This window comes from Trachemys scripta, chromosome 5 (genome assembly GCF_013100865.1).
Source record: "Trachemys scripta elegans isolate TJP31775 chromosome 5, CAS_Tse_1.0, whole genome shotgun sequence".
NCBI classification, from domain to species: Eukaryota; Metazoa; Chordata; order Testudines; family Emydidae; genus Trachemys; species Trachemys scripta.
The window spans coordinates 55,014,244-55,030,858 of NC_048302.1; the positions used below are offsets into that span (position 1 = coordinate 55,014,244).

General features: G+C 40.5%; 1 protein-coding gene across 1 annotated transcript in view; it reads left to right on the forward strand.

Moving 5' to 3' along the window:
• Positions 1-16,615, forward strand: part of ARHGAP10 (Rho GTPase activating protein 10) — a 246,201-nt gene that overhangs the window by 80,211 nt on the left and 149,375 nt on the right. The window contains exons 4-5 of the mRNA XM_034771459.1: positions 9,391-9,462; positions 16,043-16,144. Of these exons, the coding sequence (XP_034627350.1) occupies positions 9,391-9,462; positions 16,043-16,144 (174 nt within the window). The remainder of the gene's footprint in view (positions 1-9,390; positions 9,463-16,042; positions 16,145-16,615) is intronic.

Here is a 16,615-nt window from a genome sequence, read left to right on the forward strand (position 1 = left end):
GCAGCTTTGGATCCATAGAATGCACTCTTGGCTGTATAATCTCTGGACACTGCAATTGTGCTATGGACATGGTGTTACTTCCTCTTTTCATATGCAGCCTGTTTGCAGGTAAGGAAGTTATATGACACTATACGTGTGCTGTATGATGGTTGCCTTATAGAAAACACTAAATGGAATGGAAAAGATCATGTAATGCATGTGTTCAGACAGTGAAAGATCTGATGAGAAAGTTCCTCATGGAGCTAATATTTAATTCCAAATGGAGACTGAATACTTTTCCTGAGATGTGGTTTCTTTCATCAGTACTTATATAGTCTAGCACAGGCTTAGGGGTGCAGGCTTCAGGTGGCTCCCAGCAGCAGCGGCATGGCCCTTCTCTGGCTCCTATGTGGAGGCACGGCCAGGCGGCTCTGCATACTGCCCCATCCACAGGCAGAGGGGGCCATTGGAGCATGTAGGAGGCAGAGGGGGGCCATGCCGCAGCTTCTGGGAGCTGCATGGAGCAGCCCCCAACCCTGCACCCCACCTGGAGCGCTGGAGAGGGGCCATGCTGCGGCTTCTGGGAGCCACGTGGAGTGGCCTCCGACTCTGCGCCCCGGCTGAAGTGCCAGAGGGGGGCCATGCCACGGCTTCCGGGAGCTGCATGCTGGCTTAAAACAGTTGGCAGGCTGGATGTGGCCTGCAGGACGTAGTTTGCCCACCCCTGCTCTAGCAAATATTTTAGAACTGTATCGCCTTTAAAGTAAGCAAGTGGAAAGAGAACCAAAGGGATTAGTTTCTGAAAAAATTAATTTGTGTGTTGTTGGGGAGATCTGTTGATCTGACTCCTTTTGTTTGGCTCCTCAATGAACAGTGTAATTGTGCCAAAGTTCCATGGATGTTCTATTGAAATCAATGGAATGTTAGGATGCTCTGCACCCACAACGTTTGGCGCCAGGGCTATAAAGATTTTCAGTTGTGGTGCAATGTTTATGCTACACATTTTAAAGCCTTTCACAAAGGAGTTCCTCCCATTCCAACATCCTCTTATCAGGCTTTTTTTTTCTCTTTGCTATCCTGAAAAGCAAGGTGGAGGCTTGTGACTCCTAGAGTGGCTGGGACTGTGCTGAGAGAATTGCAGATAAGAAATACAGTTACAGATAAGATATAGTGTATGAATTCCTTTTGCTTAATTACTGACACACGTACGCTTAATAGGTTTTTTAAAATTACATTTTGTGTATTCAGCAAATGCAAAAATGATTTTAATAGCCAAATGGTAAATGCAAATATTTCAGACTTTGAATTCCAGACTTGGATAAAAAGCTTTTTCAAGTATATTTTACATAGTTTTCCAAGGCAATTGCAACATGTGTAGATGTGAATCTTGAGTTCATAAAATTTTCCATACTGTCCACCTCAAGCATACTCATTTGGCCTGCTACCATGTTGAACTGGCACGGGTTGGATATGTAATAGCTGCATTCAAGCAGTTTTATTTTTGTTTTCAGTTTAAGGACTTCCATTGGTTGCAAAGGTCATGTTTCTAAATACCGAGGGATTTAGTAGGTTTGTGAAAAGAAAATCCAGGCATTAACCCAAGAATTCAGTTGAATTATAGAGTGGCCTAGATAAAACAAATTGCACTTTTCCATAACACTGTAACTTAGTGGAATTCCCTGAGGCAAATATGAAGCAGGACCCTTTGCTTCTGGAGGCCATTCTGGAAATGTTTCTGTTATATTAAGGATGAGTGGAATACAGGAAGTCATGTCTAACTGGTTCGGAATTACAAAAATATTCTAGTTTAATTAGAGGACTGTAGTCACTCTGAGTCCTTGTCAGCCATTAATGGAAAAGTTTCTTTTTACTTAACTTAAAATTTACTTTAGAATCTTGTTTCCAGTCAACTTACTTTAGGTATGATAGATCCTAACTCTAGCATTGATAGTTATAGTTAGTTACTATTTCCACTGTAGAGCCTATTTCTTAGGGAGTTACAGCTTTGTTAACATTTTTTAAAATTGGCCTGAAATTGAAAATATTTGAAAAATAGCAAGTTGTGGAAATTGTGGAGTATTTTCTGCCCATCTTTTGAATTTAATTTATTTTGTCTCTAAGGGTGAGATCCTTACTCTTGTTGTGGCATCTTTATGCCACATGAAAGTGCTGGAGTGGTATAAAGGGCTCCCAGAAGCCCTGCTTGCCAGAGGAGGGTTTCTCCTAGTGCAGGGTTGCAGAAGACAGTCGTGAGGTTGTTTTCTAAGGACCTGTACACACATGCTGGTGAGGGGCGGTGTGGCTAAGGACTGGCAATGATGTTGCAAGCAGGACCAGAGCACACATCTCTGCAGCCTGGGAGGGTGCTGTAATTTAGTCTAACTCTCAGGGTGACTTAAAGCCACCTTGGCCACCCCGTAACCCTTGGGGTGCGAGTTCAGTGCTGCACCTCAGAACCTTGTCCATTATCTCAATAGTGTATGTACCTTCAAATACATGCAAGGAGGAACATAGGTGTGTATATTTTTCGTTGGGCTGATAGCACCACCTATAATTAAGCTTGGCTATCACTTCCCATTATAACACCCTGTTTTCAGTTGCTTAGAACCTTTGCCAAATTGCACAGAAAACTTCAACCCAAATGATTAGTGTGTGTCTGCCTCACACTGAATTTTTTTGGACAATTTCAAGCAAAACTGTTCAGCTGCGTTTGAGACCGAGGCTAGGATAAAATATGTTTTGCCAATGTTAAATGTTTGGCAACCTTTTCTTTGAGAAGCTCCAGCTTCCCCTTGCTTTCCAGCTGGGACTCAATTTGGTAGTGTGTGGCCTTCGTGTCAGGGATGTGCTTTTGGAGACTTGGATGGGGGTGAGGGAGAGAGGAGATGCCTGGATCAAAGAGACTGCGCCAATGAGTCTTTGGAGGGGATGGGACACTGAGATTGGCTGAGGAGCCCAGGGAGGGAGGCTGCGGTGGAGGGAGCAGTGAGTATGAGGAAATGGGGGAGGGGGAACTGGTTATGGCTGGGCAAAGAGACTGGGATTGAATGTGTGGTGAAAGTGAGATGGGGAGTCTGAGGGAGGGTAGGTCTGGCTGGCCAAGGAGACAAGGGCTAGGGGAAAAACCCTGGGAGTGGAAACTGGCACTGGGTAGGGGAAAAGAATGGGATTGGGATGACGAGTCAGGGGCAGGAGGAGGTAGGACTAGGACAGGGCAGGGTGGAAGGGGAGGGGGGAGATTAAGCTGGGGGAGGGAGAAGTGGGCAGAAGTGTCTCTGCCCATTAGAACACACTCCCCTCCAGAGCCTGGAATAGTATCCAAGATTCCTGAGACTTGCTTTTCCTCTGCTGTCAGCAAATATTTGTGAAACACACTAGCAAAGTTTCTAGTGCTAGTCTGAATAGAGGGTGACAAATTCAGCTCCTTTGCACATATGCCATATGATAGTCTTTTAATTACATGATTGCATACTAGTTTTTCCCACAGAACCCTCACCTCATTCAGGATGGATTTGCTCTGGGTATGAATCAGGGCTGTGTAGTGAAGGAGACTTGTCTGTAGAACTCATTTGTTGCAATAGTTGGAAGTTAAGTAGTGAATGAGGCAGGGGATTGCAGGAACAAAGAGGAGGGACTCATGGTTGAGGAAGTCACTTAAATCAAACTTTTCTCAGATAATTGTTAACTGTACATACCTCATTTTCTGGGGGCCAGACTCAATATGGGGTCTGATTTGCAGAAGTGCTGAGCATTCACAGCTGCAACTGAAGTCAACGGGAGCTGTGCTTTGGTTATACAAACTACTACATAATGCTATGTACTCTGAAAAATCAGGTCCTAGTCGTCTGAAATTGGGCACCCAAAATTAGTGGATACTTTTGACCTTAATCTCTCTCTGTCCCAGCCCCCACTGTAGAAAATGGAGGTAATACCTCCTCATTGCACAGGGGTGTTGTAAAAATAAATATGTTCTACACTCTGATGCTATAGTAATGAGCACCATAGGAAAGCCTCTGACAAAATTTAATAATTATGTCTTCAGAGCAGGGTTTGAATAGTTTGCAGTGAATAAGACAGGAGGCACACACTGATCAATGAGGAGAAAACAAAACATTTAATACGTGCTTGTTAAGTGAGCACCATACATCCTGTGCACTGAGTGAGATGGGTCAGGGCGGGGGGGGGGGGGAAGAAGGAGGGAGAGAAGAGGGATGTAGAATGGTATTTGATGATGTAATTGGAGACTATATCATAATGCATACAAACAAGGGGGCTGAAATAATGCACAATTCTGGCATTATCTCAACTTCTGACTGCTTGACTTTGCAACTTTAAAGTTGTTTTAACAAATTTTTTTGTGTAAAAGTATATATGTGCATATGTACACTTGTGTGTGTGTGTGTATTTGTGTATATATAATATAGAAATGTACACACCGTACTCTTCTGCCGCCTGCACCAGCACCACTCCCTGGCAAAGTTAGCTTTATTGAGAATCTGATCTCTGACAACCCCTAGGCCAAGATGTTCAGAAAGTGAACAGTGACTTTGTGATTGTCCACATTGAGACATCTTAAAGAGTCCAACACTTTCTGAAATCAGGCCCCTTTGGGTGCCTAGTAAATACAAGTCATCTCAGGCTAAAGAATTTCAGTCCTCACCTTTAGCTGACTGGTTTTGTTTTTCATTTAAAATTAAAAATGGGTATTAGCTGGTTTTGCTGGTAGTTAGTGGTGTTTTTATTAAGTTCTGTGTGAAAGAGGAGTAAACTGATGAGAATGAAATGTTGGATCATAAACATTGCAGCTGTCACAGACACTTGGATTCTTTGCTTTTCAGTGCAGCCTTTTCAGCCCCTAATTAATTTTATAATAAACAGGACAAATGAATTCCTTAATACCGTCTCACTCAAGTATATAAGCTTTTTGAGAACAAGGAAAAACTAGTTGCTGACTGAAAGGGCAAATTTCAGAGGATTCTCTATTTCCTGAGATCTAGACCTGTTTTTTGATACGCTTCATTGTCTAGTTCTCACATCCTACGTTTTCCATTTGGAAACTGATTTTTGGAAGGGATATTTTTCCTCCAACCCTCTTCCCCTTCCCAACTGAAAACACTGAATATTTTTGCTTGCAAAGCTAATAGTATCTTAGACTCTGAGTCCCCATCTTCCCTGATTTCTGTTGATGTGTTATTGAAAATATTTCTGTTCATAAGTTTTGTAGATACTTCTTAAAAAGTGAAAGCTTCAAAAAAATTGACCATGGCCACCTTAATGCTCTTCCATTGAAAATCACAATCCTCCTTCACTTATCTTCTCTTTTTATATAAGAAGGACTTAATGAAATATTGTTGCGTTTTTGTCCTTTCTGCTCATTATATTAGCTTACTAACTTTGAGGCCCGCAGTCCCTTTGCCAATAAAATGGATGCAAAGTGTTCTTTCAGAGTGAAACATAGAGCAGCATATAGGTCATTGGAGCCATCTGTGAGTGTCTTTTGGACCAGATCATAAGCTTCCACTGACTGGAAAATAAATTGAGACTGAAATGAGGACCCAAGAACCTGCTGCCAGTGTTTCTTCTCTATGCTAAGGGTCTTGTTAAATGTGCAAAACCTGATCCAGCTTCCATTTTAGCCAATGGGAGCGTGATTGGACCAAAGCATGCAATTCCATGTAGGGCTGATTTAGAAACAGTTCCCCTTATCAAACCACTTTGGTAGTCTCTTGAACTTTTTAAAATAACATTAGGAGATTGGTTAACTTATTACAGGTAGGCTGTCATCTCTGATAGAAGGAATGAAATTATATATCAGGACTGGTTTGTTTCACTTTGATACAATCCAATAATTTATACTGTCTGCTTATTGTCAAATGTTCATGTGAGCCAGGAAGGGATGTCTGGTCTCCTTTCTCTTGTATGTCTGTCTTGTACATTTCTTATACAAACTTAAAACATCAGAGTATGGAAGTGCAGGGAACTGCTTGTTAAATGTCCTCTAGTCTAAAGAACCGAGATTTAATAAAACCACTCCTGCTTCATATTCCCAGTGCGTGGCAGGTGGAAACTCCCATAGTGGAAACTCCAAACTAAAGAGCTCTAGGGATGTCTCTGGAGTAGGGGGCATTAGTCAGAGGTTTTTGCAAGGGGACATGGCAAAGTACAGGTTTTAAATGGCAGCATCGAGCAAGCACCATTGCTCCAGTTTCAATGTAAAAGTATCACAGCCGAAGGATGGCTAATTAAAGAGAGAGTCTATTACGCTTATGGTACATAGAGGAGGGATTGGGCATATTCAAATCAGATCATGTTCTTATAACTCTAAGACAGTTAAATTAGACTCATGCAGCAAGGGTAAGATTAATACCTTACAAGCAAACTGTCCAAGAATTTAGCCATACTGTCTTATAACATTGGAGATGGATTGGACAAGATATAAAATGAAAGTGTTCAGCCAGATATGGTTTTCCAAGGAAATATCATTCAGCAAACTGGCATGTGAAGTAATAGAAACTTTAGGAGGGATATAGCTTTCCTCTAACCTCTAATTCTATCGGATTTACGAACTGCCTTTACACTGGAAGTGCTGACCTGAGAATATGACTCTTGTACAATTTGTACTATCAGAGAACTGCAATTGCAGGTAAATAGTCTTTTTGTAGGTGAGCAGTATCCTCTCCTATAAGAATATACGGAGTATTCCTCCCTGCTCTATATTTCTTGTGTTTTTTGATAGTGCAGATCCTTCCTTCATAGGTCTATCTTTGTTGGCACTTGTTTTATTTAAAAAATGTCACCCATTGACCATATACTTTGTTGGGGGTGGGAGTGGGAGGTAGGGTGGCAGTAGGGCAGCAGTGTAACCATGTCCTCTTTTTGCAAATTAACTTTCAGTTCTGTGATTAGATAACTTAGACTCTGTCTCAGCATGTTTCAAAAACACCCTTCTAAGTTGTATCATCAGAATTTTGGGTTGGATGTGAATGCCAGATAACTCTTACGCTGTGCAACAGCATAAACGGTGTGATTTTTTTAAAATATAAATTTGTCTCCAGCTTTCTTTTCTTTGTCTGGTTTCATTTTTAAAAAAATTCTCTGGGTAACTCTCCAAGGAACATCTCTAGTTTTCTTTTCTTTTTTTTTTTTTCCCCTACGGCCTGCCACTCGTAGATGGTGGGAGGACAAGACTATGCTTCCTCCAGAGTCAGCCATTGTTGCATATTAACCCCCCCAGAAGAGGTCACTGGAGAGCAAGTTCTTCCAATCTAATGCAGAGGACTAATGGCACGTGTGGATGCTTCCTACATCGATGGAAGGAGTTTTTCCATCAATGTAGGTAATCCACCTCCCTGATCAGCTAGGTCCACGGAAGAATTTTTCAGTCAACCTAGATGTCCTTACACAGGGGGTTAGGTTAGCTTAATTCAGTGCTCAGGGGTGTGAATTTTTCAAGCCGCCTTGTCTACTCTTATTAGAAGTAGATTATGATTGATATATGCAGTTAAATCAGGGTAAAATTCTTCTTGCCATGTAGAGGGTAAGGAAAGTCTTCTTATCATGAAGGACAAGGGAAAAGCTATTTTAAAAAATATAGAAGAAAATCATCAGAGATCAATTTCCTTTACAAGTACTTTACCCTCCATACCCCGACCAACATGGGTAAATTTTACAGTATTTCATTGTGTCCTTTCTTTTACAATGTAAACCCTTATTCCAACAAATGCTGGGCTTGGCTCAGAGCTGTTTTAATTGAACTGTTGAACATGTCATGAGACCAGTTAACTGTTTAGTTTACTCATCTGTTTGTTTGAAGCTCCTAATAAGTTTTGCTAATTTATAATCTCCTTTGCTGCAACAAGTTGCTGTCCCTCAGTTTTGACTTTGTTTAATAACCTTATATTTTATGATCTTACTGTTGGTAAATAGTGTTTAGATGCTCATTTGAAGTTTATTTGAACCTATCAGAGCTCCTTAGCTACCTCACAATCCTCCCTACACAACTGGTTTCCCCTCATCATGGTGTATTGTCTTCCTGGCAAGCACTGAGCTTCAGGGGATGACTGGGCAGCCCAGGTTCCCAAGTCTGGTGCTGGGTTGCTCCAGATTATAACTCTGCCTCCAGCCTCTCAGCCTATTTGAGCTCTGTTCCGGGGGGGTAGGGTGGGGAGAGCTAGTGTCTTGCTCCCTCACTTAGGTATTCTAGAGAGAGCTTGTAGCAACCCTTATATTTAGGTTGCGTAACATTTTCCATTATAAAAGTCTTGTAGGCCTTTTATGAGAAACTCTTGCACCTCCATTGTAAATAGCAGGCCTTGAATATTCAGCAGGGACAGAGCCTGAGGCTAGAGACTTGCCTTTTGCTTGACCCATGATATTGATTTTAGAGTTCACCCAGTTATAAAGTGTTAAAATTGCCATTTTCTTACTCTGCTTTCATTTCTCAGAAAAATGTTAGCAGACTGTCAAAATACTAAAGACATAAATTTTCTGAAGAGTGAGGCCCACATGACCACTGCTGCATTGGAAAGAGCTGGTAGTCACTGGAGTATCTGTAGTGTGTGTGGCGATGTGGACTGAGCCAGGCTCCCTCTCCCTTTAACTTCCCCATTCCCAACACTTGACTTCAGCCATTTCCACCACTCTGGGGGCACCATGTAGAGCAGGAACTTCTCCAACTCTTGGGGGAGATGACAGAGTTTGGGGCTTGATGTTACTGTGTTTTTCAGTTTTTCAGTGCACAGGATGAACATGCAGGGTGTGAAATGAAGGCAACTGTAAATCTGTCATTTCCTAAGTTTTGAGAATATGACTTTGCAACCTAAATAATTTTCTATTAATGTAGGGTGTTTTTTGTGTACAATTAATCTTAGTACAGTATATGAGAAATATATTGCAAGACTTAATTGGCAGACGGGACTACTAACTGTATATGAAGAGTGTATTTGCTGTTCTGCATTTGTTGCAATAATGTGATCTGATGCCCCCGAGTAAAATTAAATTGTTGGAATTTATAAGGAAAAAATGCAATGAAAGGTTTTGTTAATGAATGGGACAAAGCTCAATTGTTAAGAGACTGTTGCCTTGTTCAGAAAGACTGGAGGAAACCTCAGCCAAACCTTCACTATTGTATTTGCATCAGAATATTTGTACAGTTCATGATGCTCAACTTTGGAAATATGTTAATGTTTGCTTCAAGATGAGCTGAGAAATAATTGTTTCAAAAGCTCTTAAGTGATTTAGGAGCCATGTGGGTTTTGAAAATGGGGCCTAACTCATTTAAGTGCTTTTGAAAATGATACTCTGGAGTTATTAATTTTTTGTATTATTTGCAGTTGGGAGGGTAAAATAAATGACTTGCCTTCCTCCTCTGTGGATAACACGCTATATATGCTGTTGTTTTTCTTTCTCTAGGCACTGAGTGTTACCGAAACGCTGATCAAACCTTTGGAAAAATTTAGGAAGGAGCAGCTAGGAGCTGTAAAGGTTCGTCTCTAATTTATTTGTTTGCCCTTTTTTTAAGAGATGAGTTTAATTTCTCTATTTGGTCAAAGTATGCTCATGACACCCATTTGGCAGAGTACAGAGAAATGCTGGTATTTATCTTATTTTATGAGCCAATTTTTTTCTTTGGGAACTTGGTTCAGAAAAGAATGGGAAATATGCCCTGAGAGGGGAGGAATGTGTCCTTTTTTTCTCCTTCCCTCTCCCCCCCTCTTGACTTTTCTGTCTTGGATAAAAGAAATGCCACAAAGAGCATTCTCATGTTGCTAATGGATGACCATAATCTTCTGCTGTGTACGTCCACTTGCATATTTAAAAGCCTGCTATGTGTTAACAACCTCAAGAATTCGTCCTCATACCTTTTCATCTTATATTTCCCATTGTTGAAATTAGAACTGATAACTTTTCATTAAAAATATAATTATTCCAAATTGTTTAGGGTGGTGGATTGAGAGCGTGCGTAGTTTAGAGTTTGGCTCATCTCAGCCCGTTCCAAAGAATTCCTGGCCCTTTGTGATAAAGAATGTCTGTCTCTCCTGTCTGTATCATATTTATCTTCAATAATGAAGCCCGAACTCTTTATATTAAACCATTCTTTAAAGACATTCTTTACAGATGGAAATAATAGATACAGAGTTTACTTCCTTGTAGCTTTTTAAACTAACAAAAAAGCCCTAAAAAACTCCTTAAACTGTCATTTCCAAAACTCATCCTGTGTAATCAGTGTGCAGATGTCAGAGCTTGACCCTTTCCAGGTTTCACTTGGAAGTGGTATCTAAAAAATTACAGTGAAATTTCAATTAAGGGTTAAAATGCTTAAATCTCCCTTACCAGGAACACAGGCATGGTGAATTTTCAAAATAGTTTCAAATACAGAAAACACTTTTTACACTTTCTTCTACAGCAATGCAAGAACTTGCAAGAAGCCAAATTGTCTCTAAAAACCCCTCCTCGGCCAAAATCTCTCCAGTCAAAAGTTAGTGCCTATGTAATACAACAGGTCCATTTTCTTCTGCCTGAACTTTGGTTGCTGAGTTTTTCCATCAGGAATGTAAAATTCCACTCTATGCAGCACCAGAGTGAAGAGCTTTTTCTCTTTTACTACATAAGAAAGGCCGTACCGGGTCAGACCAAAGGTCCATCTAGCCCAGTATCCTGTCTACCGACCGTGGCCAATGCCAGGTGCCCCAGAGGGAGTGAACCTAACAGGCAATGATCAAGTGATCTCTCTCCTGCCATCCATCTCCCTCCTCTGACAGAGGCTAGGGACACCATTCCTTATCCGTCCTGGCTAATAGCCATTAATGGACTTAACCACCATGAATTTATCCAGTTCTCTTTTAAACTCTGTTATAGTCCTAGCCTTCACAGACCTACTAAGGCTAGGTCTACACTACCCGCCTGAATCAGCGGGTAGAAATTGATCTCGCGGGGATCGAATTATCACGTCTCGTCGGGACGCGACAGTCGATCCCCAAATCGATGCTCTTACTCCACCAGCGGAGGTGGGAGTAAGCGCCGTCGACAGGGAGCCGCGGAGGTCGATTTTGCCGCCGTCCTCACAGCGGGGTAAGTCGGCTCCGATAGGTCGAATTCAACTATGCTATTCGCGTAGCTGAATTTGCGAATATTAAATTGCCCCCTCCCCATCCCCCACCGTAGTGAAGACCTGCCCTGAGTCTCTAAATGTTGCTTCCTGATTCACTTTAAACTCAGAACAAGAATACCTCTTCACAATACATGAGGGGAAAATGTTCTATCCTGGATTGTTCTGCCTTCACTTAATCTTCTGGGGTCCATGAGAGTTTCATCAGAGCTCACAAGCTAAGCAGGGGTTTTGTCTAGCATATTTTAAAAGTTGTCTCAGTAATTGGGCCTCTTTTAAGGGGGAAAAAAACAAGGTAGTGGTGCCATAGTTAGCCCCTGACCGCCGAAGTTCAGTATTGAACCAATACCTCAGCATGCTATTTGTGATGATAAAGGGTGTTGCTGTCTTTTAGATGAGAGCTCATGATCATTTATGATCATTAAAAATCTCATGGCACTTTTCACCAGTGTTTAACCCTTCTGTCCTTTCAACTGTGTAACTGCATTCTGCCCCCCTGAATTTCTCAATACAATTTCATTTGGATACATCATTCCTCACTTCCTGTCTCAACCTCTACAGTAGTACTGTGCACTGTTAAACAGCGAACATGTTCCATCCTGGAAGTGGCTGCACTTCAGTGGTGGCCAAAAGGACCCCAGTACATATGCCTTCAGTACACAAGATTCGAAAAATGCTTCAGGATTTTTTTTGGATGAAAAGCTCTGTATAAATTCAGGGTCATGATAAATATATGTACTGTATCTATAAACACACAATGGCTTTCTTCAAGGGGATTGAAACCTGGGTCTCTTAACATTATCAAAAGGGTAATTTCTCCACAAGCATAATAGCAACATAGATGACCTTGGGCCAGGTTTTAAGCTCTTACTCCATTTTTTTGCAGTCCTTATTTAGGCAAACCTCACATTGACTTTAAATAGTTTTACCCGTGTAAGGACAAAATAAAAACTGTAGGAACTTCAGGATTTGGCCTCTTGCTGTAGAATTTTAAATGTATTTAGAACAAAACACCTTCTATATTAAGAACTGAATAGTGCTATATTTTAAGCTTAAATAGAATATGTTTTTTTAAAAAGCGGTTTTATGGAGATCTGAAGAATACTTTTCAGGAATTTTTAAAAAAATATCCGATATAATGGAAGTGCTGAAATGTTAGCTATGGTATTGGAAAGATAATATTGCATAGTATCAACATCTCCAAATATAATACAGTTAGAACTATTACGTCTGAATATAGAACAGTAAGAATATTTGCTATAGGAAAAATACACATGCTCACTACAAAAAGCAAACATTGAATATTTAGTTCACCTTAAATTACCGCTGCTTAATATTTAACAGTTTTACTCCTATGGATAAATGAGTCTGAATTGGATAGATCAGGTCCGATTCTGAGCCCTCACCGAATTGACCCATTGGAAAGAAGCATCACAGTTGGGAAAAAAACAAACAAACCTGAATTTGAACAGTGTACAGTGGGGTTTTGCACATGGGGAAGGAAGTTTTTTTTTTGTTTTGTTTTGTTTTGTTTTGTTTTTGCAAAGCACACATACTTAAGCACTCGAGGGAATGTAATATGTAAACACAATGACATCTTTATATTCTTCCTGTTCCCCCTCCTCCTCCCCAGCCTCCCATGTGCTAATCTCACATAGTCTATAATGAGGTTGAAACCATTTATTACATTGTTTCACTTCAGTAATTTATCTATTTGGTTTTGGCTTCTTCCTCTCTAGAATTTAATTACATGTTTAGGCTCGACTCTGGTAAAGGGTCTGATTGACCCAAACACTATATCATCATCTTTAATTTTAGATGAGTTTAATTAAAGGGACAATGTCTAGAATAATGGTATGCTTAAAGGATCCCCATGAGATAGGAAACCCATATTTTAGGTCTAACCTAAGTGTTTTATTAACATTACATTTTGTAAAACCTTGCTTGTGGGCCGGTCCTAAACAGATTAAAAGAGTTCCTTTTCAAATAAGACGAAGGTTTCCTCAAAGTCATGCAGCTCAGGGAACAGAATATTATCTGATGTCATTAAGAACAAAGCAGAAAGAGTGTAAGAGAAAATTTAGTGAGTACTTCAGTGAGTAGATCATAACCAATATGTCTTTGATATAATAGATGAGTGGTTCTCAAACTTCATTGCACTGTGACCCCCTTCTGACAACAAAAATTACTACACGACCCCAGGAGGGGGGACAGAAGACTGACCCTGCCTGAGCCCTGCCACTGAGACTCTAGGCGGGGGGAGAGGGAGGAGGGGGCAGGGCAAAGCTGAAGCCAAGGGCTTCTACCCTGGGCAGTGGGGCTTGGGCTTCAGACTTGCTGGGGCCCAGGGCCAACACCAGCATTGGTGACCCCATAAAAATGGGGTCACAACCCACTTTGGGTCATGACCCACAATTTGAGAACCCTGTAATAGATACATATGTGAGATTGTTTTCAGAATAATATAGGGTTGTAGGAAATTTGAATTTAATTAGCATCTTGTGGCAAAGAACTTGTCATCATTCTTAGAATTTGATCCCAATATTATATTATATTTTTATTAAATTTTAATTGTTACTACTCCTATAACAAGACAGCACAAAAATTATTCTGATTGCCAGTTGCCCTAGTATTGACTTGACTCTCTAATTAACTGAATCAAGAAAAATAGAAATGATTAAAGGGAAGGATTGTTGTGAAATTGTTTCTGCTACATTAGACCTATAAAGTCATATTTCCAACAAATCTGAAATAACTAATACTTAGGCTGTCACTTTTGTAAATGCAGTATTTTGGATGCTGCAACATTTTGATTTGCATGTGTAAGTGGCATTTGTGCACACAAATCTAGTAATTAAATTGCTCCAGGTTGCACCCATTTCTGAGATTCAGGAAAAAGAAATATGGGCCGCATATACCTGAGCCACAGCCCATGGAGGTCAGTGGAAATACTTAAGTAGGCTTTGGATTAGGTTGTGTATAAGGAAAAAGACCCATTCAGCCATTGAAGGAAGTCAGGATATTGCACTGCCTTAAACATTCCAAAAAGTCAGACGATTTAATAGAAAATGAAATGGTGTGCATGACAGTGGCATCAAGGACTTCAGGGGTTGTTTAATATTTAATTTGCAGATTCCTCAAGTTAGTGCATGATTTTAAAATGTCAATGGATGCCTCTTAGTCCTGCGCTTTCCCCCCTGCCCCCAGGAAATATGAATAAGCTAATGAGATGAGACTTTAGTGGGAACTGTAGGAAGTAGTTCTGTTAGGTGCAAAGGGGCATAGATTGAATTACCTGACTGCTTTTTTTGTGAACAAGTGGACTACAATTTTATGAAGAGACTTTCAAATACACTTTATAAAAGTATTTTTATCTTTTTCTGTATATTTTGCAGGTTTTTAAGAGGAGCTCCTCCCAAGCATGAGGGGCAGTATAGGAGAAAGCACAAATGTGATTGTTAGAAAATTTAACAAGTGGTCTATGGAGGCTGGCATCATGGGCTGATGGAAGGCAAGAGTCAACATTTCAGTAGCAAATGAGAGATGGAGAGAGCATAGACCCTGAAAGGCCATGAAAGAGAAGACAAGTAGCTTATGTTTGATGTGATAGGGAAAGGAGAGCCAATGGAGGAATGCAAAGACAGGGTGATTGGGTCAACATTCTGAATGGATATGAGCAAGGCAACATTGTGTTTGCCAAGGCAAGAGAGAAGGATGTGCAGTAATATAGACAGGAGCTGATGAGAGCTTGGACCAGAGTTCTAGCTGATAGGATAGTCCGCATCTTAGAGAAGTTTTTCAGAAAGAAGCAGCAAGGTTTAGACATACCCTAGACGTGAGGACTTAGAGGTCTGAGTCAAAAGAGATGCCTAGGTTACAGGCCAGAGCAACAAGCAGCATCGTGGTGGTATTCACAGTGCTGGCAGGGCTTTGGTGGGAGAGAGGGGTAGTGGGGATTAGAAGCTGTTTTAGCCAGATTTAACTTCAGTTGGCGACTAGACATCCACCAGGAGATGTCAAAGAGACAGGCTGAGATTTTAATTTGGACTGGAGGAGACAGGCCTGGGGTAGCGAGAGAGGTCTGTGAGTCATCAGCGTAGAGATGGTTGTTGAATTTGTGTTTGCGGATGACATTTCCCAGAGATCAGGTGTAGAGGGAGAAGACAAGAGGACCAAGGACAGAGAGCTTGGTGGAACCCCCACAGAAAGTTGAAGCGGGGGAATGCGGAGGCTTCTCCAGAGGAAATGCTGAAAGAATGATGAGAGAGGTAGGAGGACCGGGAGAGGACAGAATTACAGATGCGAAGGGAAGACATGATTTCAGAAAGAAGAGCATGGTCCACTGTGTTGAAGGTGGCTGATAGGTCAAGGAGGATGAGAATTGACTCTTGGTTCTGAGCTTTGGCTAGGAAGAGGTCATTAGAAACTTGGATTAATTGAATTAATTTTATTTTCTGGTTTCTGAACCTTTGGGGTATACTTGGGTCATATTTTCAAGCTTTTCTCTGCCACCATGAGGGCTAGAAACATACACCTTTTTTAAAAAGATGCGGTTCTCATGTAATCATGAAGCCAAGAGCAGGGGCTTTTTAAAAAAAAAAAAAAAAAAAAAAAAACCCACTAAGCTTCATGAGATTCACAATAAAGTCACACTAAATATAGTTGTAGATTTTTTTACACTGGAAAAGCCCAAGCATTTGTTAGTATGACAGAGTTTCTGTCATTACAGTGCAACTGGCCTTTGATTCAGTTTAGGCCCTCAGACACGATTAAAAAAATAATTTAAAGTGTTGCTTGTTCTCATTTATTAGGGGGCACATAGCATTTTGTTTTTTACTCCCTTACTGCTGCTCTGCTACACCTCTTGCCTACAGCTTTAACAAGCGAACAGACACATTGTTCTTGTATTTTCATATTTAAGTGAATGATATTGAATTTATTGCTTTTTACTTGCAGGAGGAAAAGAAGAAGTTTGATAAAGAGACAGAGAAAAACTACAGCTTTTTAGAGAAGCATTTAAATTTATCAGCTAGGAAGAAAGAGCCACAGCTACTAGAGGTACTGCTGCTACTATTTCTTCAGCAATGTTGCTGAAAATGAAAGTCTTTCCTTTTTGCCTTGAGTACATAAATATATTAATGACAGTACAAAAAGAGCACTTAGGCTGTTGAAGGCAAAATTGCTGTCAACCAAGGAAATTTGGTTTTCTTCAAGAAAATCAATATCATTTGAACATTACCATTGTTTGATATCTTTTGGATTAAATGTAAATATTTTTAGTACATAGACACAACACTACTGAGCTTTGTTACTTTTACAGACAGTTGAAGGGAGTAGTAAAGCATGAATGTAGTGTGGACACACCTGCATTTATAGTAAGGTTTCACTGCATATATGCTTACACTGTAATATGTAGATTGGGTTGACAGCTAGACAATTGATATAATGGAATGTAATGCTAAATGCAACAGCTTGCATGCTGATATTTTTTAAAACTTGGAGAACCTCATTATCCAGTGATGCTACGCA